The 23148-nt window shown below is 41.7% G+C and overlaps 1 protein-coding gene across 1 annotated transcript in view; it reads right to left on the bottom strand.

Moving 5' to 3' along the window:
• NFYC (nuclear transcription factor Y subunit gamma) overlaps positions 1-18774 on the bottom strand; it is a 37960-nt gene extending 19186 nt beyond the window's left edge. The window contains exons 1-4 of the mRNA XM_033080887.1: positions 18664-18774; positions 10416-10528; positions 5320-5391; positions 3592-3705 (exon numbers count right to left, since the gene is read on the bottom strand). Of these exons, the coding sequence (XP_032936778.1) occupies positions 3592-3705; positions 5320-5391; positions 10416-10520 (291 nt within the window). The 5' untranslated portion in view covers positions 10521-10528; positions 18664-18774. The remainder of the gene's footprint in view (positions 1-3591; positions 3706-5319; positions 5392-10415; positions 10529-18663) is intronic.
• Between the last annotated feature and the right edge of the window lie 4374 nt (positions 18775-23148).

Below are 23148 nucleotides of genomic sequence, written 5' to 3'. Positions count from 1 at the left end.
TGGGGTTTGGGAATTTGGGATTTTTGGGTTTTTACCTGTAGGGTCCTGTGTGCACAAAAAGGTGGAGAATAAAATGGAAATGAGGATTTGGGATTTTGGGATTTTTTTGGATGTTTTGGGATTTTTGGGTTTTTATCTGCAGGGTCCTGTGTGCACAAAATGTGGAGAACAAAATGGAAATGAGGATTTGGGATTTTTTTGGGAATTTTTGGGGTTTTACCTGCAGGGTCCTGTGAGTACAAAATGTGTCTGGGGGTGTGGAAATGAGGATTTGGGATTTTGGGATTTTTTGGGATTTTTGGGTTTTTACCTGCAGGGTCCTGTGTGCACAAAATGTGGAGAATAAAATGGAAATGAGGATTTGGGATTTTTGGGGATTTTTGGGGTTTTACCTGCAGGGTCCTGTGTGCACAAAATGTGGAGAATAAAATGAAAATGAGGATTTGGGATTTTGGGATTTTTTTGGATGTTTTGGGATTTTTGGGTTTTTATCTGCAGGGTCCTGTGTGCACAAAATGCGGAGAATAAAATGGAAATGAGGATTTGGGATTTTTGGGGATTTTTTGGGAATCTTGGGGTTTTACCTGCAGGGTCCTGTGTGTACAAAATGTGTCTTGGGGTGTGGAAATGAGGGTTTGGTGTTTGTGATTTTGGATTTTTTGGGATTTTTGGGGTTTTACCTGCAGGGTCCTGTGTGCACAAAATGTGGAGAATAAAATGGAAATGAGGATTTGGGATTTTTTGGGAATTTTGGGTTTTTACCTGCAGGGTCCTGTGTGCACAAAATGCATCTGGGGGTGTGGAAATGAGGATTTGGGGTTTGGAGTTTTGGGATTTTTTGGGGTTTTACCTGCAGGGTCCTGTGTGTACAAAATGTGTCTGGGGGAATTAAATTTTAAAACAAAATCTTTTCAGTGTGGAGTTCTGTGTTTTGTACATGGGGTGCTGTGTATAAAATGTGGAGAACAATATGGAAATGACGATTTGGGATTTTTTTTTATTTTATCTGCAGGGTCCTGTGTGTACAAAATGTGTCTGGGGGTGTTAAATTTTTCAAAAATTCTTTTTAGTGTGGAGTTCTGTGTTTTGTACATGGGGTGCTGTGTACAAAATGTGTCTGGGTGTGTAGAAATGAGGATTTGGGGTTTTGGGATTTTTTGGGTTTTACCTGCAGGGTCCTGTGTGCACAAAATGTGGAGAATAAAATGGAAATGAGGATTTGGGGTTTGGGAATTTGGGATTTTTGGGTTTTTACCTGTAGGGTCCTGTGTGCACAAAAAGGTGGAGAATAAAATGGAAATGAGGATTTGGGATTTTGGGATTTTTTTGGATGTTTTGGGATTTTTGGGTTTTTATCTGCAGGGTCCTGTGTGCACAAAATGTGGAGAACAAAATGGAAATGAGGATTTGGGATTTTTTTGGGAATTTTTGGGGTTTTACCTGCAGGGTCCTGTGAGTACAAAATGTGTCTGGGGGTGTGGAAATGAGGATTTGGGATTTTGGGATTTTTTGGGATTTTTGGGTTTTTACCTGCAGGGTCCTGTGTGCACAAAATGTGGAGAATAAAATGGAAATGAGGATTTGGGATTTTTGGGGATTTTTGGGGTTTTACCTGCAGGGTCCTGTGAGTACAAAATGTGTCTGGGGTGTGGAAATGAGGATTTGGTGTTTGGGATTTTGGATTTTTGGGGATTTTTTGGGGGTTTACCTGTAGGGTCCTGTGGGTACAAAATATGTCTGGGGATGTTAAATTTTTCAAAAATGCTTTTTAGTGTGGAGTTCTGTGTTTTGTGGGGTGCTGTGTACAAAATGTGGAGTACATGGGAATGAGGGTTTGGGATTTGGGATTTTTTTGGGATTTCTGGGGTTTACCTGCAGGGTCCAGTGTGCACAAAATGTGGAGAATAAAATGGAAATGAGGATTTGGGATTTTTTTTGGAATTTTGGGGTTTTACCTGCAGGGTCCTGTGTGCACAAAATGCATCTGGGGGTGTGGAAATGAGGATTTGGGGTTTGGAGTTTTGGGATTTTTTGGGTTTTACCTGCAGGGTCCTGTGTGCACAAAATGTGGAGAACAAAATGGAAATGAGGATTTGGGATTTTTGGGGGTTTACCTGCAGGGTCCTGCACTTGTTGTCCTGTGAGTACAAAATGTGTCTGGGGGTGTGGAAATGAGGATTTGGTGTTTGGGATTTTGGATTTTTTGGGATTTTTGGGATTTTACCTGCAGGGTCCTGTGTGTACAAAATGTGTCTGGGGATGTTAAATATTTCAAAAAGGCTTTTTAGTGTGGAGTTCTGTGTTTTGTGGGGTGCTGTGTACAAAATGTGGAGTACATGGGAATGAGGGTTTGGGATTTTGGGATTTTTTTGGATTTTTTTTGGATTTTTGGGTTTTTACCTGCAGGGTCCTGTGTGCACAAAATGTGGAGAATAAAATGGAAATGAGGATTTGGGGTTTGGGAATTTGGGATTTTTGGGGTTTTACCTGCAGGGTCCTGCACTTGTCCTGTGAGTACAAAATGTGTCTGGGGGTGTGGAAATGAGGATTTGGTGTTTTTGATTTTGGGATTTTTTGGTGTTTTTGGGGGTTTACCTGCAGGATCCTGCGTGCACAAAATGTGGAGAACACAATGGAAATGAGGATTTGGGATTTTTTTGGGAATTTTTGGGTTTTACCTGCAGGGTCCTGTGTGCACAAAATGTGTCTGGGGGTGTGGAAATGAGGATTTGGTGTTTGGGATTTTGGATTTTTTGGGATTTTTGGGGTTTTACCTGCAGGGTCCTGTGTATACAGAATGCATCTGGGAATGTGGAAATGAGGGTTTGGGATTTTTTTGGTGTTTTTGGGGGTTTACCTGCAGGGTCCTGTGTGCACAAAATGTGGAGAATAAAATGGAAATGAGGATTTGGGATTTGGGATTTTTTTGGAATTTTGGGTTTTTACCTGCAGGGTCCTGTGAGTACAAAATGTGTCTTGGGGTGTGGAAATGAGGATTTGGTGTTTGGGATTTTGGGATTTTTTGGTGTTTTTGGGTTTTACCTGCAGGGTCCTGTGTGCACAAAATGTGGAGAACAAAATGGAAATGAGGATTTGGGATTATTTGGGATTTTTGGGGTTTTACCTGCAGGGTCCTGTGAGTACAAAATGTGGAGAATAAAATGGAAATGAGGATTTGGGATTTTGGGATTTTTTGGGATTTTTTGGTTTTTACCTGCAGGGTCCTGTGTGCACAAAATGTGGAGAATAAAATGGAAATGAGGATTTGGGGTTTGGGAATTTGGGATTTTTGGGGTTTTACCTGCAGGGTCCTGTGCGTACAAAATGTGGAGTACAACATGGAAATGAGGATTTGGGATTTTTTTGGAATTTTGGGTTTTTACCTGCAGGGTCCTGTGTGTACAGAATGCATCTGGGGGTGTGGAAATGAGGATTTGGGGTTTGGGATTTTTGATTTTTTGGGATTTTTGGGATTTTTGGGTTTTACCTGCAGGGTCCTGTGTGCACAAAATGTGGAGTACAACATGGAAATGAGGATTTGGGGTTTGGGATTTGGGGATTTTTTTTATTTTTGGGATTTTTGGGGTTTACCTGCAGGGTCCTGCGCTTGTTGTCCTCAGTGTGGATCCAGGCTCGCAGGGTGAGCTCGGTGATGAAAATCTGAGCAGCCTTGGCAAAGAGCACAGGGGCTTCTGCACTGATCATCTGCCAAAAATCAGATTATTTGGGGTTTTACCACTCCATCCTGACAGTCTGGATTTAAACACTTTAACAGCACACAGAGGAATTTCCTGGGTGGTTAAACGAGAATTTGGGGAAATTTTCACTTCAGGATTTCCTCAGCTCTGAGTTGAGATGGTGCAAAAAGAGTTTGAGGTGTGGAAAATTTGGTTTGAATGGATGGAGGGCAGAAAATCCTGGAGTTGGGTGTGGAATGGTTTGGGAAGGGAATTTAAAACTCATCCCAACAGCTCAGACACCTCCAGGGATCCAGCACAGCTGGGAGGGAGGAAATTCGAAATAAATTTGAAATAAATCTGAAATAAATTTGAAATAAATTTGAAATAAATGTGAATTCTTCTGGGATTTTCCAAAAAAGATTTGGAAATTCAGGGGAACACACTGAGGGATCATTTTAAACCCAGCCCTTCCTTTGCTGTTTGAACATTTAGATAATTTGAAATAAATTTGAAATAAATGTGAATTCCTTCCCAAAATCCCAATTTCTCTAATTATCCCAAATTTCTGCACTTTTTCCATTTCAAACCACAGTGAATATTCACCAGCAGCTTCTTCTGGGATTTTCCAAAAAAGATTTGGAAATTGAGGGTTCATTTTAAACTCAGCCCAACCTTTGGCTGAAATAAATTTGAAATAAATGTGAATTCCTTCCTAAAATCCCAATTCCTTCAATTATCCCAAATTATTGGTTTTTTTTCCCATTAAAAATAAAATAAGTGGTGTAAATTTAAGGGATTTAAATCTATTGGGATTAAACTCAGGTTTATCCACCTGAATTATTGCCTTTTTTTCCATTAAAAATAAAATAAGTGGCGTAAATTTAAATTATTTTAATCTACTTGGATCAAATCCAGGTTATTCACCTGAATTATTGCTTCTTTTTCCCATTAAAAATAAAATAAGTGGTGAAAATTTAAGAGATTTTAATCTATTGGGATTAAAGTCAGGTTTATCCACCTGAATTATTGCTTTTTTTTCCCATTAAAAATAAAATAAGTGGTGCAAATTTAAATTATTTTAATCTACTTGGATCAAATGCAGGTTATACACCTCAATTATTGCTTTTTTCCCCACAAAAAATAAAATGAGTGATGTAAATTTAAGGGATTTTAATTTATTGGGATTAAACTCAGGTTTATCCACCTGAATTATTGGGTTTTTTTCCATTAAAAATAAAATAAGTGGTGCAAATTAAAATTATTTTAATCTACTTGGATCAAATCCAGGTTATCCACCTGAATTATTGCTTTTTTTTGGCATAAAAATGGATTTAGGTGGCACAAAAATAATTCCAAATCTTTGTGAGAGTGGAGAAAAACAAAGAGGGAACTGGAAATAACAAAAATGATTTTGGGATTTATTCTGTCCTGAAATTGGGATTTATCACAAAAAAAAACAAAACTTCAAAATCCAAATCAAAACCCCAAAATTTTCTCCTTTCCCACTCAGTTTAATGAGGATATTTTGCTAAAAAATGCTTTAAAAATTAAAATAATGATGAGGAGAAAGAATGGATTTCAAGGAATAATAAATATCCAGGAGAAGGAGCAGAAAATTGTAAAAAAAATTCAGATTTACCTTCACATCTTCATCCAATTTCATGATTTTCTTAATCCGAGCCAGGGGCAGCTCCTGAACTCTGAAATCTTTCTGCAGAGAGAATTTAGAGATTTTTAAATTAATACTGAACTAAAAATAAAAATTTAAAAAATTTAATTTTTTTTTCTCAAATTGAACTGGCTAAAATCAGATTTATTCTCTTTCAGCTCTTGTTGAAGGATGAAAAATCTCTCTTTTTTTTGGTGTTTTATTTTGATTTATTTCTTCTGTCAGAAATTTAATTTTTTTTTTGGGTGTTTTATATTGATTTCTTTCTTCTGTCAGAAATTTAAATTCATTATTTCACATCTGAATTTTTCCTGCATGTTTCTGATGTCACACATTAATTTATCTATTTCTATTTGAAGCAAATAATTCAAATTTTCTTTCCTGGGTGAATTTTGGTGAATTGGAATTCATAAAATCCCAGGAGAAAATGAAACTCAAGAGCTGCATGAAATCCTGGCTTTATTTGAAATTTTTTTTGTTGCCAAATCCCAATTTTGGTGTTAAAAACTTGGTTTTAAAAATCAGTTTAATATTTTTATGTGGATTTCTCCCTATTCTCCAGGAGCTTGGATTATCCCACATTGAGACAAAAAAAATGGAATTAAAATAAATAAATTTAAATAAATAAATTAATTCAATGTATTCCCATCAGGAATGCAGAATTCCTATTAAAAATAAAAAATAAATAATTTTCTTTATAAAAAAATAAAATAATAATGTTATAAATGTTATAAATAAAATGTTATAAATAAAAAGAAATAGTGAATAAAATAAGAATAAAAGGATTTCTGCAGGGAAATAAAAAAGGGGGAAAATGCTGAGTTTATTCAGATTATTTTTAATTTTTTTTAAATTTTTGTTTTGTTTTCTTTTCCAGTGAAGAGAAATGTGGATTCTGTGTGTGGCCCAGCACTTCATTTAATTTAATTAATATCCAGCCCATTTATAAATATTTATACTCATTATTTTTATAAATATCTGAAATTCAGAAGTGTTTTGTGCTGCTCCTGCTGCAAACCAGAATTAATTGGTCCCACCCTGATGGAAAATGTGGAATTTTGAAGGATTTTGGGTTTAAAAATGATATAAATATATATAAAATATACAATATTCAGGGATCACCACACAAAAAATTGAAGGGGTTGTTAGGACATGGAAAAATATCCCAAAAAGGGATTTTTTTGTCGTTAATTTTTGCTTTTTTTTGCTATTTTTTTATCCTTTTTAAAGGAATTTTGAGCATCACAGAAAGCTGAGGGTGAAAATTTTTCATCTGCAAAACTTCATTTCAACTTGGATGAACTTTGAGAAGACACAAACAATTCAAACAATATTCAAAATATTTAGATTGAGAGAAAAAAAAACAAATAAAAATTAAATATTTTTTTATTTCTTTAAGGATTTTTTGGCCACAAATCAGAGGGAGCAGGAAAACCCTTGGACACAAATCCAAAATTTTTTTCTTTTCTTTTCTCCAAATTTGGTTTTGTTGTCTCCTCAGGCCTCTTGTGGAGTTTAAATGTTGAGCTCAGCCTAAGCCTGGTCCTTATTCCTGCAGGATTCCTTCCCTTCTTTAAACCCAGTTTTATTTTTGTTTTTTTTTTCCTATAAAAACTCCACAAAGCCAGGCAGAAATCACCTCAAAAATCAGAAATCACCTTAAAAATCAGGGATCAGCACCAACACCCATGGAAGCAATTTTAACAAAATTCTAATTTCAATCATATTCAGTTTAGCACATTTCAAATTATTATTTCAAATAATATTCAAATATAATAATTTAATTTAACAGAATAAATGGCAGGATTTGATGATTCCAAAGTGCTGGGATTTTTTCCTGTTTTCCCTTTTTTTTCCCACATTCACAGGTGCAATTCTCAATACAATTCAATATAGAATATTTAATTTTCAATAATATTCAATATTCAATAATATTAAATTAAATGAATTTCAGGATTTGTTGATTCCACAGCTCTGGGATCTTCTCCTGTTCTCCCTTTTTCCTTCCTTGCCCTCAGTTCCCAAAAATCAGAGACCAAAAGGATTTTACACCCACATCCATGGAAGCAATTTTCTAAAATATTCAATATTCAATATTCAAATTTCAATAATATTCAACAGAATAAATTTCAGGATTTGTTGATTCCACAGTTCTGGGACTTTTCCTGCCCTGCCCTCAGTTCCCAAAAATCAGGGACCAAAAGAATTTTCACATCCACATTGACAGGAGCAATTCTCAATAATATTCAATATAGAATATTTAAATTTCAATAATATTCAATATTCAAATTTCAGTATTATTCAACAGAATAAATGTCAGGATTTGATGATTGATTCCACAGCATTGGGATTTTTCCTGTTATGTTTTTCCTTCCCTCACTTCTCCAAAAATCAGGGACCAAAAGAATTTTCACACCCACATCCACAGGAGGAATTTTCAATAATATTCAATATTCAATATTCAAATTTCAATAATATTCAGCAGAATAAATGTCAGGATTTGTTGATTCCACAGCTCTGGAATCTTCTCCTGTTCTCCCTTTTTCTTCCTTGCCCTCAATTCCCAAAAATCAGGGACCAAAAGGATTTTCACATCCACATTCACAGAAGCAATTCTAATAATATTCAATATAGAATATTTAAATTTCAATAATATTCAATATTCAAATTTCAATAACATTAAATTAAATGAATTTCAGGATTTGTTGATTCCACAGTTCTGGGATCTTTTCCTGTTCTTCCTTTTTCCTTCCTTGCCCTCAGTTCCCAAAAATCAGAGACCAAAAGGATTTTACACCCACATCCATGGAAGCAATTTTCTAAAATATTCAATATTCAATATTCAAATTTCAATAATATTCAACAGAATAAATTTCAGGATTTGTTGATTCCACAGTTCTGGGACTTTTCCTGCCCTGCCCTCAGTTCCCAAAAATCAGGGACCAAAAGAATTTTCACATCCACATTGACAGGAGCAATTCTCAATAATATTCAATATAGAATATTTAAATTTCAATAATAGTCAATATACAAATTTCAGTATTATTCAACAGAATAAATTGCAGGATTTGATGATTGATTCCACAGCATTGGGATTTTTCCTGTTACATTTTTCCTTCCCTCACTTCCCAAAAATCAGAGACCAATAGAGTTTCCACACCCACATTCACAGGAGCAATTCTCAATAATATTCAATATTCAAATTTCAATAATATTCAATATTCAAATTTCAATAATATTAAATTAAATTAATTTCAGGATTTTTTGATTCTACAGCTCTGGGATCTTTTCCTGTTCTCCCTTTTCCTTCCATCCCTTCAGTCTCCAAAAATCAGAGACCAATAGAATTTTCACACCCACATTCACAGGAGTAATTGTCAATAATATTCAATATTCAAATTTCAATAATATTCAATATTCAAATTTCAATAACATTAAATTAAATTAATCTCAGGATTTGTTGATTCCACAGCTCTGGGATCTTCTCCTGTTTTCCCTTTTTCTTCCTTGCCCTCAGTTCCCAAAAATCAGAGACAAAAAGGATTTTTACATCCACATGAGCAATTTTCAATAATATTCAATATAGAATATTCAAATTTCAATAATATTAAATTAAATGAATTTCAGGATTTGTTGATTCCACAGTTCTGGGATCTTCTCCTGTTCTCCCTTTTCCTTCCATCCCTTCAGTCTCCAAAAATCAGAGACCAAAAGAATTTTCACACCCACATTCATAGAAGCAATTCTCAATAATATTCAACATCCAATATTCAAATTTCAATAATATTAAATTAAATTAACATCAGGATTTGTTGATTCCACAGCTCTGGGATTTTTCCTGCTCTCCCTTTGCCCTCAGCTCCATTTCCTGTGACACTTCACACTGAAGCTGCCCACACTTGAGAAGCTGCAGAAGAATTTCCTTTCATGTGGAGATTTAACTCCAACACCAGAACTGACTGTGCTGAAAGGAATTAATTCTGGTGATGCATACAAATTTCCTACATCTGTTTCTTTAATCAACTATCTGCACACAGAAATAAAAAAATTAAAAATCAGCTTATGCTGGGCCTGGTGGATTGGGGATTTTCTTAATTTTACTTTGAAGATCCTGGCTTGGAGTGGAAATTCTTTTGTTTTCAGCTGCATTAAAAGCAGCAGGAGAGTGATTTTTTTAAAAATCAAATATCTTTAATTTAATAATTAAAGTGATAATGGCACACTTGGCACTTCAGGGTTCTCAGAGCAGGTTCTGGACTAAGGCACGAGGCTGAACTCAAAAATTCATCCAAAAATTGGAATTAACTGGGAATTTAGGGAGGAGAGAAAAGTCTAAGCTGAATTTTGACAGTAAAAATATCCAGATTTTACGACTCTGCCACAATTCCATTTCTATCCCATTTTTTGAGGGTATTATTGCTGACTTCCTAAACCATTCCATGATTTTATAACTGCCACAATTCCATTTTCATCCCCATCTTTGAGGGTATCATTGCTCACTTCCTAAAGCATTCCATGATCTCATAACTCTGCCACAATTTCATTTCTATCCCCATTTTTTGGACATTCCCCCCCTTCCATGATTTTAAAACCCTGCCACAATTCCATTTCTATCTCCATTTTTGAGGGTATCACTGCTCATTTCCTAAACCATTCCATGATCTCATAACTCTGTCACAATTCCATTTATATCTGTATTTTTTAGGGGGATCATTGCTCACTTCCTAAACCTTTCCCTGATTTTAAAACCCTGCCACAATTCCATTTCTATCTGTATTTTTTAAGGATATCATTGCTCACTTCCTAAACCATTCCATGATTTTATAACAGCCACAATTCCATTTCTACCCCTACTTTTTGAAGGGATTATTATCCACTTCCTAAACCATTCCCTGATTTTAAAACCCTGCTCCAATTCCATTTCCATCCCCACTTTTGAGCGCATTAATCCTCATTCCCTAAACCTTTACCCTTCAATTCCCCAGATCCCAGAGCAGCTGAGCTTGACCAGAATTTCTCCCTGATTTTATTTTTGAGGGAATTCCTTGATCCCAGGTTATTCTCACCACAGTGAGGTTCCTGATTTCCTCCATCACCCTTGGCCAGAAGGACTGGAGGCTCTGCTGGGCATCGCTGCTCCCGGCCGTGCCGAAGCCGCCGTCCGTGGACATCCTGGCAGCTGGGAAAAAAAGGGAAAAAAATAAAAATAAACCAGGATTAAAGGCAGGAATGGCATCAAATCAATGGGTTTAGGGTAAAGATTGGGATGAAATTAGAGTTGGGATGGATTTCCTCATGTTTGGAAGTGTCCAAGGAGCAGCTGGGATAGGGGAAGGTGGAATGGGATGATCCTGCCCAGGTAAAACTTGATGGGCAGGAATTCAGGAAAGGGTTAATCCCTCTGGAAAACCATCAGAAAAAATGTCAGCCCAGGTTTCACAGCCTCTAAATTTGTGGTTTTTTTAAATTACAGTAATTTCACCATTATAAGCTGCACCCTTTTGACTAAAATTGTGGTCTGAACTCGAAGTGCAGCTTATAATCAGGTGTGGCTGATATATGGACAAAGAAGGAAAAGTTGCTGTTTTAGTTTGGAGGACAGGTGTGTGCTGAGAAAGGCAGGAGCTTCTCTTTGAAACGGAGAATGGAAACCCCCCTCCCTCCAAATTATTATAATTTTGAAATCAAGGGGCTCTCAGGCAAAGATATGGGAATAGGAATAACAGTTCTTTACTAGGGAAATTAAAATAGAAATACAGCACTACAAAGAACAAACCCAAGCCCTGCCAGAGTCAGAATCCAAGCTGACAGCCGTCAGTCAGGCAGGGTGTTGGCAGCAGTCCCATCCCATGGTGGCTGCATCCTCCTGCAGTGACAGATGTGGCTCAGTTGGAGCAGTGCTCCTGGACAAGGTGCAGTTTCCTCCCAAGCTCCAGGGATGATGTGGAAGGGTCTGGTTTTCCTCTGGGATCCAGTGGGAAAGGCTGCTCTGATGTTCCAAATCTCAGTTTTTATCTTGGTAAGAAATGTTGGGCTCTTCCCCCTGGCTGGAGCAACTCCCAATGGGATGCAGTAATTTTATCAGTCCCACAGTGGGACTCAATGGCCATGAGCAGAAAATGACTCCTGGAGGAAGGATGGGTTGTGAAAAGATAAAGAACACTGCCCCAGCTGGTTTATAAACCATGGCCATGAACAGGAGATATCCCATGAGATAAAGAACACTGCCCCAGCTGGTTTCAATGGATGCCCATTAGCAGAATATCTCCCACAGAGATCAGGATCACTGCCCCACCCTCAGCAGATGGTGACAGAACAGATACCTTTGATCACATCCTGTATTGTAACATGTGTCTTATAATGGTGAAATTACTGTTCATTTATTTTTCCACAATAACAATTTGCTTTCCCACTCCAGTGTCATTTAGGGCTTTCCCAGCACTTTTCAAATCCTCCTTTTCCTCAGGATCAACAGGAGGAATTGAGTCTGTACAACACAGGAGAGCAAAAGCTGGAAAATCTAAATTCCAAATTTTTTAATGGAAGCTCTTTTCTAAATGAATTATTAGCCTGATTATCTGATTATTCCATTTATTCCAGAGGGTATCCATGGGATTTCTGCAAACAGCTTGGAGTGAAAACAAAGGGAAAATCAGTGGGATCAGAATGTTCAGGGATGGAAGAGAAATCTGAGAGGGTTTTCCATAGGGGAGGATCTCCAGGATATTTGTGTGGCTTTTTATCCTTTAAATGGTGACCCACGAGCAGATTCCAGTCAGAAACAGGCACAGGAATTGGCCAGGAATTCCAAATCTGCTCCAAGAATTCCCAAATCTGCTCCAGGAATTCCAAAATCTGCTCCAAGAATTACCAAATCTGCTCCAGGAATTCCCAAATCTGTCCCAGCCAGGAATTCCAAATCTGCTCCAGGAATTTCCAAACCTGCTCCAGGAATTCCCCAATCTATTATTTCTGTTTCAATTCCACACTTCCCAAGGAATTGAATTCCACACTTTCCAGGTAAGACACAGAATGGTTTTATTTCAATTCCACACTTCCCAAGGAAAACAGGAAACATTTCTATTTGAATTCCACACTTCCTAAGATAAACTTGGAATGATTTTATTTTATTTTATTTCCACACTTTCCAAAGAATTTAATTCCACATTTGTCAAGGAAAAACTTGGAATGGTTCTATTTTAATTCCACATTTCCCAAGGAATTTAATTCCACACTTCCTAAGGAAAACTTGAAATGGTTTCATTTTAATTCCACATTTCCCAAGGATTTCAATCCCACACTTCACAAGAAATTCTTTGAATGGTTTTATTTTAATTCCACATTTCCCAAGGAATTTAATCCCACACTTCCCAAGGAAAACTTGAAATGGTTTTCTTTTAATTCCACACTTTCCAAGGAATTTAATTCCACACTTCTCAAGGAAGACAGAAAATTGTTTTATTTAAATCCCACATTTCCCAAGGATTTTAATTCCACATTTCCCAAGGAAAACCTGGAGTGGTTCTATTTTAATTCCATACTTTCCAAGGAATTTAATTCTATGCTTCCTAAGGAAAACTTGGAATGGTTTTATTTTAATTCCACACTTCCCAAGGAATTTAATTCCACACTTATCAAGGAAAACTTGGAATGGTTTTATTTTAATTCCACACTTTCCAAGGATTTTCATCCCACACTTCCCAAGGAAAACAGGGAAATGTTATATTTTAATTCCACACTTCCTAAGGAAAATCTGGAAAGGTTTAATTTTAATTCCACACTTCCCAAGGATTTTAATCCCACACTTCCCAAGTAACACAAGGAAATGTTGTATTTTAATTCCACACTTCCCAAGGAAATGTTGTATTTTAATCCCATCAGTCTGGCAGTGGGAAGAGCCAGAGGGAATTCTGACAATGGAAAAAAGATCAGGGAATTTTATTTTCAGTCTCAGAGCAAAGCAGGAAGAATTCCAGGTGAGGGAACCTCTGGAATTCAGTGACTGACACATTTCTTGCTGACTCTTCCACAATTATTTGCATTAGAATGGAAGCTGCCCACAGACTGAGATATTCCAAGTGGTTTATAAGAAAATCAGGGATAAAAATATTCCAGTGAGGATTTAATTGGCATTTGGATCTCCCTCACCTCGATCAGCATTGTCAAAAAAATATTTCAGCATTCCTGGAATTCAGTCCAAGAGGAGATACAATTTAAAATTGCTTTTAAAATATGAATTATTTAATTTTATCCCATTTAATTGCTGCACTGGAACACAACACTGCCCACAATCCCAGGAAACAACAGGTTAAAATTAAAGGAAAAAAGGTCATGGAATAAAGAGGAAAAGAATTTCACCACCATTCAATCTCTTGTATTTAATATCTGCCTCCAGATACATTAAAAATGCAGATTTCAGGATTGGTTTGCTCTGGTCATTTATAATATAAAAATCCTGCTGATGGATACAAAAAAATTCCTATTTTTAAGTTCAAACACAGAAGGGATTTCAGAACAATGGAACAATTCCTGCTTTCTGTGGCTGTTCAGGATCATTTCATGATAAATTGAGTAAAAGCAGAAACAAAATCAAATCTCTATAAACCCCAAAATAAAAGTGAAACTGCTCAGAACTCCAGGAATTTCTGTGCTGGGGAGGACTGGGAGCAAAAGGAGAAATCCCAAAGCTCCAGGAAGAGAAACCTCACTGGCAGGGAGGGGAATTCCTGCTCCTCCTCTGGACTGTCCCAGCATCAGAGGCACAAAAAATCTCCCTGGGGTGAGATGGGCCCAGCACAGCCAGAGGAACTCCTGGATTGTACACCTGGGGGTTTTCATCTGGGGAGTTTGATGGGGGAATTTTCCAACTGTTCCTTTTTCCTTTTTCCTTTTTCCTTTTTCCTTTCCTTTCCTTTCCTTTCCTTTCCTTTCCTTTCCTTTCCCCTTCCTCCCTCCCTCCCCTGAATTCCCATCCTTGCATTTCCCTCCTTCCTTCTTTCCCTGGATTTCCTTCCTTCCTTACTTCCTTCCCTCTTTCCTTCCTTCCCTGGATTTCCTTCCCTCCTTTTTTCCCTGGATTTCCTCCCCTGGATTTCCTTCCCTCTTTCCCGGGATCTCCTTCCCTCCTTTCCCTGATTTCCTTCCCTGGATTTCCTTCCTTCCTTCCTTCCTCCCTCCTCTGGATTTTCAGCCCTGCATTCCCTTCCCTTCCCTGGATTTCCTTCCTCCCTTCTTTCCCTGGATTTCCCTCCCTTGATTTCCCTCCCTGGATCTCCTTCCTCCCTTCCTTCCCTGGATTTCCTTCCTTCCTTCTCTTCCCAGATTTCCCACCCTGGATTTCCTTCCCTCTTTCCTGGGATTTCCTTCCTTTTCCCCTGGATCTCCTTCCCTCCTTTCCTTGATTTCCTTCTCTGGATTTCCTTCCTTCCTTCTCTCCCCAGATTTCCCACCCTGGATTTCCTTCCTTTTTCCCTGGATCTTCGTTCCTCCTTCCCTGGATTTCCTTCCTTCTCTCCTTCTTTCCCTGGATTTCCTTTTCTCCTTCCTTCCTTCCTTCCTTCCTTCCTTCCTTCCTTCCTTCCTTCCTTCCTGCCTTCCTTCCTGCCTTCCTTCCTTCCCTTTCCTTCCTCCCCTAGATTTACTTCCTTCCCTCTTTCCCCTGGATTTCCCTCCATAGATTTCCTCCCCTGGATTTCCTTTCCTTTCTTTCTCAGGATTTCCTTCAGGAACAGCCCCAAACTGAGCTGGAAATCAGAGAGAATTCCCCAGGGAACGGCTGGAGGGGTTGAGGATGGATTCAGGGCAAGGTTCTCACAGATTTTATCAATACACAGACAAATCTAATTAAATAATTATTAATTTGAGTAAGTGGAATTATGGTGGTGCTGGGGGTTCACTGATTAATCAGCTTTAATTATTAAAGTTTAATAATTAAAAGTTTTCCTGCTTCCTTTTATTGTGACAAATTTGGAATGGGAGTGAGATTTGGGATAAATGGGAAATGGAATTCCAGTGGCAGATGGGATTTTGGGATGGAATTGTGGGATTTGGGGATGGAATTTCTGGGATGGAATTGTGGGATTTTGGGATGAAATCCCAAAAAATCTGGGAATGCCTCATCCCTGCAAGTGTCCAAGGCCAAGCTGGGATTGGGAAAATTCTCCTTACCCATGGCTGGAAATCCCAACTCATAAATCATGGAATGAGGGTGGGAATGATTCCAAACCCTGCAATGGGAATTTAAATCCAATTTTTATCCAAGTCCTGCCATGGATGGTTTAATTCATTTATTTTTTTCACTTTTTAATTGAAATAAAAATGCTTTGGTGTTCTAAAAATACAAATTTTACACTTTCATGGAATAAAAATGGAGAATTCCTGCTCAAATAAAAAAAAAATACAAGAAAATCCCTTCAGTTTTTGGGAATAACTCCCCCAAAATTTCATTTTTTAACTCCCAGGATGATTTGGAGTTGTCCTGAATTTTGTGTTGCTGTGGTTTCTGACCCTCTGAAATAAAAGATAAATTATTGTTGATCGTAATTAAAGAGCTTCAAAAATTGAAATAATTCAAGATTTTAGGTTCAAAACTCCCCAAATTTAATTTATTTACACCCTGAAATGAAGGAACCACCGCGTGAACCAACAGAACTAAAATCCAGGTGTCACCCCCATGATATAAATCCAAAATATTTCATTTATTAAATGAAATAAAACCCAAATTTTGGGGCTCAAATCCCTGACAAGTTCACTGAGGTGGATTTTCCAAGCTTGAAGTTCCAGGTTAAAATTTTAGGAGAAAATAAAAACTAAAATTTACAGGAAAAATCAAATTGCTGGAAACTAAAAGTAAAAAATCAAACTCTTAGAAAATAAAGCTAAAAGATCAAACTTATAGGGAATAAAACTAAAAAAATCAAGCCCATAGAGAATAAAATTTAATAGAAAATAGAATTTAAAATTCAAACTTCTAGAGAATAAAGCTAAAAGATCTCACTCATAAGGAATAAAATTAAAGAATTAAATTAAGAGAGAATAAAACTTAAAAAATCAAACTCATACAGAAAATAAAACCAGAAAAACCAAACTCTTAGAGAATAAAGCTAAAAAATCAAACTCATGTAGAGAATAAAACTAAAATATCAAACTTCTAGAGCACAAAACAACAAAAAAATCGGATTTTTTTGAGGAAAAAATTCAGAGTTTTTTGAGAAAACATTGAGATCTTTGGAGCAGAAGGGAAACCCAAACTTCACTCCTTAAAAAAAACCTAAACTTCACTCCAAAAAGAAATCAAAAGGAACTGGAATAATTTGTTAATAAATCAATTTTCCCATTTCCCAGGCTCTTGACCTAGAAAAATCAAGCAGGACCAACTCTTGCCCAGCCTCCTGCAAAATTAAAATATTCCAAATATTGGGTGGAACCAAGATTTCAGCAGGAGTTTAATTCTCATTTTTGGGAGCTGCAGGTTGCCCTTGTGTCCTGGCAATTTAAAAGTGGATAAATCCGAATTTTAATGGAAATAAATGAAAATATTTTTTATTTTTGCTTTAAGGTGCTGACAGTGACCTTCATGTTCACAACAAATATCCTGATCCTGGCCCAGAAGTTGCTCCAAAATTTCTGAATTATTAAAAGGTGAATTTTGGGGACATTTCTCCTCTCATTCTTAAAATCCTGGGAGTGTGAATGTTGAATTAAAACACTCCAAAATCAAACTGAGGACAAAGCTGAAATACTGGGAATGTGAATTTTGAATTAAAACACCTCAAAATCAAACTAAGGATGAAGGTTATAATCCTGGGAGTGTGAATTTTGATTTTAAACACCTCAAAACCAAACTGAGGACAAAATTAAAATCCTGGGAGTGTGAATTTTGAATTTAAACACCAAAACCAAACTGAGGACAAAGTGAAATCCTGGCAGTGTGAATTTTGAAATAAAACACCCCAAAATCAAATTGAGGACAAAGTGAAAATCCTAGGAATGTTAATTTTGAATTAAAACACCTCAAAATCAAACTAAGGATGAAGATTATAATCCTGGGAGTGAGAATTTTGAATTTAAACATCCCAAAATCAAACTGAGGACAAAGTGAAATCCTGGCAATGTGAATTTTGAATTAAAACACCAAAACCAAACCGAGGACAAAATGAAATCCTGGGAATGTGAATTTTGAATTAAAACATCAAAATCAAACAGAGGACGAAGCCAAAATACTGGGAATGTGAATTATGAATTTAAACACCTCAAATTCAAACTGAGGACAAAATGAAATCCTGGGAATATAAATTTTGAATTAAAACACCAAAACCAAACTGAGGACAAAGTTAAAACCCTGGGAATATAAATTTTGAATTTAAACACCAAAACCAAACTGAGGACAAAGTGAAATCCTGGGAATGTGAATTTTGAATTAAAACACCAAAGCTGAGCCCTGACAGGAGGCCGAGCTCAGGTTCAAGGTCCCGCCTTCCAAAACCCTCAGGTAACCATCCCCGAATCTCCAAACCAGCGCTTTTAAGGTCAACAACAAGAAGGGAAAAAAAAATTGCATTTTATCACCCTGAGAGGGAAAAGCATCTCTGAGCAGCAGCAAAACCCAACTTTATTCCAACCTCCAACATCCCCGTGTCCTTGATTCCCTCACCCACAGCGAGAGCAGCTCCATTTTTTTTTTCCCCTCCCTCTTTCCTTTTTTTTTTTCTTTCTTTTTTTAATTAATTTATTTTTTTTCCTTTTCGGTCCAAAGTGCCGCAAACAAACTTTGTCCTTCAGCGCGGTGCCGGCAGCGCGGGGATCTCAAGGTCACCGGAGCAGGCCCCGCTCCGAGCCGGGGCTGCGGCGCTGCCGGAGCGCGGAGGGCCCGGGGGGCTCCGGGGGGGCTCCGGGAGGGCTCCCCCCGCTCCTCCCGGCACCTTCGCCCCTGAGATCCCCACAGAAATCACAACAAAGAGCTGCCAGCCCCGCGGTGGGGGGTGAGGGGTCGCGGTTCTGTTGTTGCCCCCTCCCCGGTTTGTGCGGCCCTCACGGCCAGGCCAAGGGCACCGGGGGAGCCCCCGCGGTGTGGGGGGACCCCGAGGTGGTGCCAGCGCTGTTTTGTGCCCCCTCTCTCATCGCTGCCCTCGCGGTGGGGGTGGCTCGGTGTGAAGCACCGCGGGTTCGGCGCTAAAATCCCGCATCCCGCCGCGCCTCCCCGCTCCCACACCGGGACACACGAGCATCCCCCGCCGCCGCCGCCGCCGCGGCCTGTCCCCGGCGCACGGGCCGCCCTCCCCCGCCGCCACCGCGGCGGCAGCGCCCCGGACTCACCGCCGGCCGTGCCTGCGGCCGCGGCTTCCCCGCCATGGCTTTGTCTTTGAGTGACCCCGGGAGCGGCGGGGCCCCCCCGGGCCGGGCCGTGCCCGCGGCCCCTTTAACGGCGGCGGCCCCGCGCGCCCCGCTGCGCGCGCCCGGCCCGCCCCCCGCCCGCTCCCATTGGCTGAGCCCCGCGCGGCCGCGCTCTCCCATTGGCTGCGCTCCCCGAAGCCCCGCGCTCCCATTGGTCGGCGCCGCGGCGCAGCCTCGCCGGCCGCTTCCTGCTTTAAAGTTACCTTGAGCGGCGGCCGCAGGGGTCAGGCAAGCCCCGCCCCCCAGCCCCGCCCCGATTGGCCGCCTCGCCTCCTATTCAAACGCCCGAGGAGGCAGGAGGAGGCGGCCGCTGATTGGTCCGCGCGGCTGTCAATCACGGCGGTTCCCGCCACACCTTCCCGGCGGGCGCGGGGCCGCACGTGCGCGAGGCGCGGCGGGAGCGCGCGCGGCCGCATCCCGGAATTCCAGAAATTCTGGGATCTTGGGAGATCGCCCGGGCCAAGCCCGTGCCAAGGCAGGGTCACCCGCGGCAGGTGACACGGGGACAGCTCCAGGTGGGGCTGGGATGTCCCCAGAGGGAGCCTCCAGCTGTGCCACCCTCATGGAACGAGGTGAACTCGTTGTGTTTTCATTTCTGCTCCTCGTCCTGTCCCTGCCACCATCTCTGACACACCTTCGGGACATTTTATGGATTGATGGGATTCTCTTCCAGCCTTCCCTTCTCCCCGTATTTCCCCTATAAGGATCCCTGAGAGTTCCAGCTTGCACAAATCTGGTGTTTCTCAGGAATAATTCATTCCAGCACAGCCACAGCCAACCCAGGGAGATGCTCCAGACCCCAAATTCCCTCTCTGGACCCTCTCCAGCAGCTCCCTGTCCTGTCCTGATTGTCCCAGAATTGTCCATCCCAGGTTGGACATTCCCTCCCCGCCTGGGAGGAGCAGGGATCGGGATCCCACAGGATGAGGGAAAAAAAATAATAAAATAAAAAAATAGAAAAATAGATGTGGCTTTTCCAGCTCCCTGGCACAGCCCCCGAGCCCTGGGCAGGATGAATCCCTCCAATATCAATAATTTCCCTTCGGTTTTCATCACACTCAGCCTCACTTTGCCCCCTCCATCAGCCCTTGGATGGGAATTTGGGAATTCTGTGGCTAAACAATCAGAATGGTCCACAATAAAAAAAAATTGTGGAAACCAGGTGACATTTTAACCTCTGGATGCACAAATCCCAGTTTTATCAACAGCACCCCAGTGGATTTTGAGCTGTAATTCTAAGGTATAATTTCCTGCTCACAGGATTATCCAGGAGCAAAAAATTATTGGGAAGCACAGCCAAGCCTTGACCAGCCCTGCAGATTAAATCACTTTGAATCTGATAACGAGGAGAGATTAATTTAAAAATAGATCTTCCTGGTGATTTGGGGAGGAATAGAATTGGTTAAAACAAATAAATACACTGTGTTCTCTCCCTGTGGCATTCCTCAGATAAAAAACAGAAGCTGTGGAATTCTGACTATTGGAATTATGTGAGGTGCTTTGGGTGGTAAGGAAAACAAAGCCAGCACCTTTCCTGCAGAACAGAGGAATGCCTGGCTGGAATTCTGCAATTCCAAGGGGTTCTGACTGGCCAAACACATCCCAAAGCTGCTCTGCAGGAACAGCTGATGCTCACAGTGGTTAATAATCCCTCCTGACAATAATTTTGGGAAGTTTCTACAACAAAAAGTTTATTTGTGGGGTGATAAAAACCCCAATTTATTGTTGGGAAGACCTGCAGTACAGGGTTTATTTAGGGGGAGCTAAAAAAAAACCCAAATTAATTTTAGGAAGCTCTACAGTAAAACGTTTATTTGTGGGGTGATAAAAATCTGAAATTCATTTTGGGAAGACCTGCAGTAAAAAGTTTATTTGTGGGGGGACAAAAACCTCAAATTAATTTTGGGAAGTTCTACAATAAAAGGTTTATTTGTGGGGAGTGAAAACCCCAAAATAATTTTGGGAAGACCTGCACTAAAGGGTTTATTTGGGGAGGTGAAAAACCTAAATTAATTTTGGGAAGATGTGCGATTTTATTCATGGAAAAACCTCACTGAATTAATTTGGGAAACCCTAAAGGGTTTATTCCAAGCATTGCAGCTGTTCTTGCTCTGAAATCACAGAGGGTTTGGATGGGATTTTGGGAAGGAATTCTTTCTTGTGAGGCTGGGGAGGGGATGGGATGGAATTCCCAGAGAAGCTGTGGCTGTTTCTGGACCCCTGGAAGTGTCAGGATTTGATTTTCCCTACTCCAACCATTCCATGAACTCCAGAGTTCCTGAGAAAACATCAGCAGAAAGGAATGTTCTGAAGCCTGTAGCTGTCACCTGCCTCTCTGAGGCACTTCCAGGAATTTCCATGGAAATGTGCTTGGACAAACAGGAATTATCTTGATCAAGCACAAACTAACGAGGCCAGGCAGGAAAAATGCCCAGCTCAAGGTCACCAGAGTTAGGATCACATTTATTCCTGCCTGGAATGAGCTCTCAGGGATCCTGCTGGATCCCACAATCATGGAATATCCTGAGCTGGAAGGATCCTCAAGGATCATCCAATCCAAGCCCTGAACAATCCCACCCTGGGAGTGCTGTCCAAATATTCCTGGAGCTCTGGTAGCCCCAGAACCTTTCCCTAAATCCCCCCTGGAACAGCTCCAGCCCTTCCCTGAGATCCTGTCCTAGCACAGAGCACGAGGACAAACAGCCCAGTCCAAAACCAGAACCTCATTTAAGGAAAAAACCTTAAGGAAAGGATGTCACCAAGGATTTGATGGTTTGGTTTGTAGGGCTGGCAGAAAAGCTCGTGGGCTTTGAATTGTCCATGCTCAGACAGCAATGGAGAAAGGGAAGATTTATTCCCAAATCCATCAGAAATACTCCAAAATGCTGTGGCAGAGCCTGAAGAAGCTTCTCAAGGCTTGGATGGCAAAAATCCCAAAGACTGGTAAAACAAGACTCATGGAATGATAAAATGTTAAGGGTTGGAAGGGATCTTAAACATCACTGAGTGCCACCCCTGCCATGGCAGGGACACTTCCACTGTCCCAGGGTGCTCCAAGCCCATCCAACCTGGCCTTGGACACTTCCAGGGATCCAGGGGCAGCCACAGTTCCTGTGGGAAATTCATTCCAGCCCCTCACCACTCTCACAGCCATGAATTTCTTCCTAAAATCAAATCTAAACCTGAACATCCGAGCTCCCCTCTACCTCCTCAGACAGGTCAGGATCACAGCCTGTCCTTGGAATCACACAGCCAGGAAACCTCATTTAAACCATGGGCAGGGATGCTTCCCACTAAACCACGCTACTCAAGGCCTTATCCACCTTGGATCCTGCCAGGGATGAGGCACCACAGCGCATCCCACCCGGGAAAGTTTGCGCTCTGTGCTGCCTGCCAGCCCCGGGTCCCGGGCTCCAACAGCCTCGAATCGCGGCTTTCAGGACAAGGGTCCCGGGCTCCATCAGCCCCGAATTCCGGGCGGTGCCAGCCCCGAATTCCCACTCTCAGCCCGGGGGTCGCTGGCTCCACCAGCCCCAAGTGCCCGCTCTCAGGCTGGGGATCCCTGGCTCCATCAGCTCCGAATTCCCACTATCAGGCCAGGAGTCCCGGGCTCCACCAGCCCCGAATCCCGGGCGGTGCCAGTCCCGAATCCCCACTCTCAGCCCGGGGGTCCCTGGCTCCACTAGCCCCGAGTCCCGGGTGGTGCCAGCCCCGAGTTCCCGCTCTCAGGCCGGGGATCACTGGCTCCACCAGCCCCAGGTCCCTGCTCTCGGGCCGGGGGTCCCGGGCTCCACCAGTCCCGAATCCCGGGCGGTGCCAGCCCCAAGTCCCCGCTGCTCTCGGGTCGGGGGTCCCAAGCTCCACCAGCCCCGAATCCCCACTCTCAGGCCAGGAGTCCCGGGCACCGCCAGCCCCGAGTCCTCGCTCTCGGGTCGGGGATCCCTTGCTCCCCCTCAGCTCCGAGTCCCCGCTCTCAGGCCGGGGATCCCTGGCTCCCCTCAGCCCCGACTCCCCGCTGCTCTCGGGCCGGGCCTGCCCCGGCCTCACCGCCCCCCCCACTCCGCGCCCGCGCGGGACAACGGTTCGCTCGCTGTCCTCTCCCCGGTCCGCGCCCCCCCAGCCAATCAGCGCCCTCCGCCCCGCGCCCGCCTCCCCCGCGCGGACCAATCAGCGCGCGCGCCGCGCCCCAGCCAATCGCAGCGCAGCCGTTGGTGATGGGGGGGGCTCGTAACGACCCCTCGGGCCGCCCCCGCCCCGCGCCCCCTCACGGGCCGCCGCCGCCGCCTCCCCCCCGCCGCGCTCCCCGCGCACTCACCGGGGCGGCCGGCGCCGCGACCTCCGCCTGCTCCGCACGCTGCCCGCGCTGCCTCCGGTGCGGCCGGTGGGAGGCGGGGGGGAAAAGGGGGG

Source organism: Catharus ustulatus, chromosome 26 (genome assembly GCF_009819885.2).
Source record: "Catharus ustulatus isolate bCatUst1 chromosome 26, bCatUst1.pri.v2, whole genome shotgun sequence".
In the NCBI taxonomy this organism is placed as follows: domain Eukaryota; kingdom Metazoa; phylum Chordata; class Aves; order Passeriformes; family Turdidae; genus Catharus; species Catharus ustulatus.
Note: the sequence above shows the minus strand (reverse complement) of the source record. Positions and strands in the feature narration are given on the sequence as shown.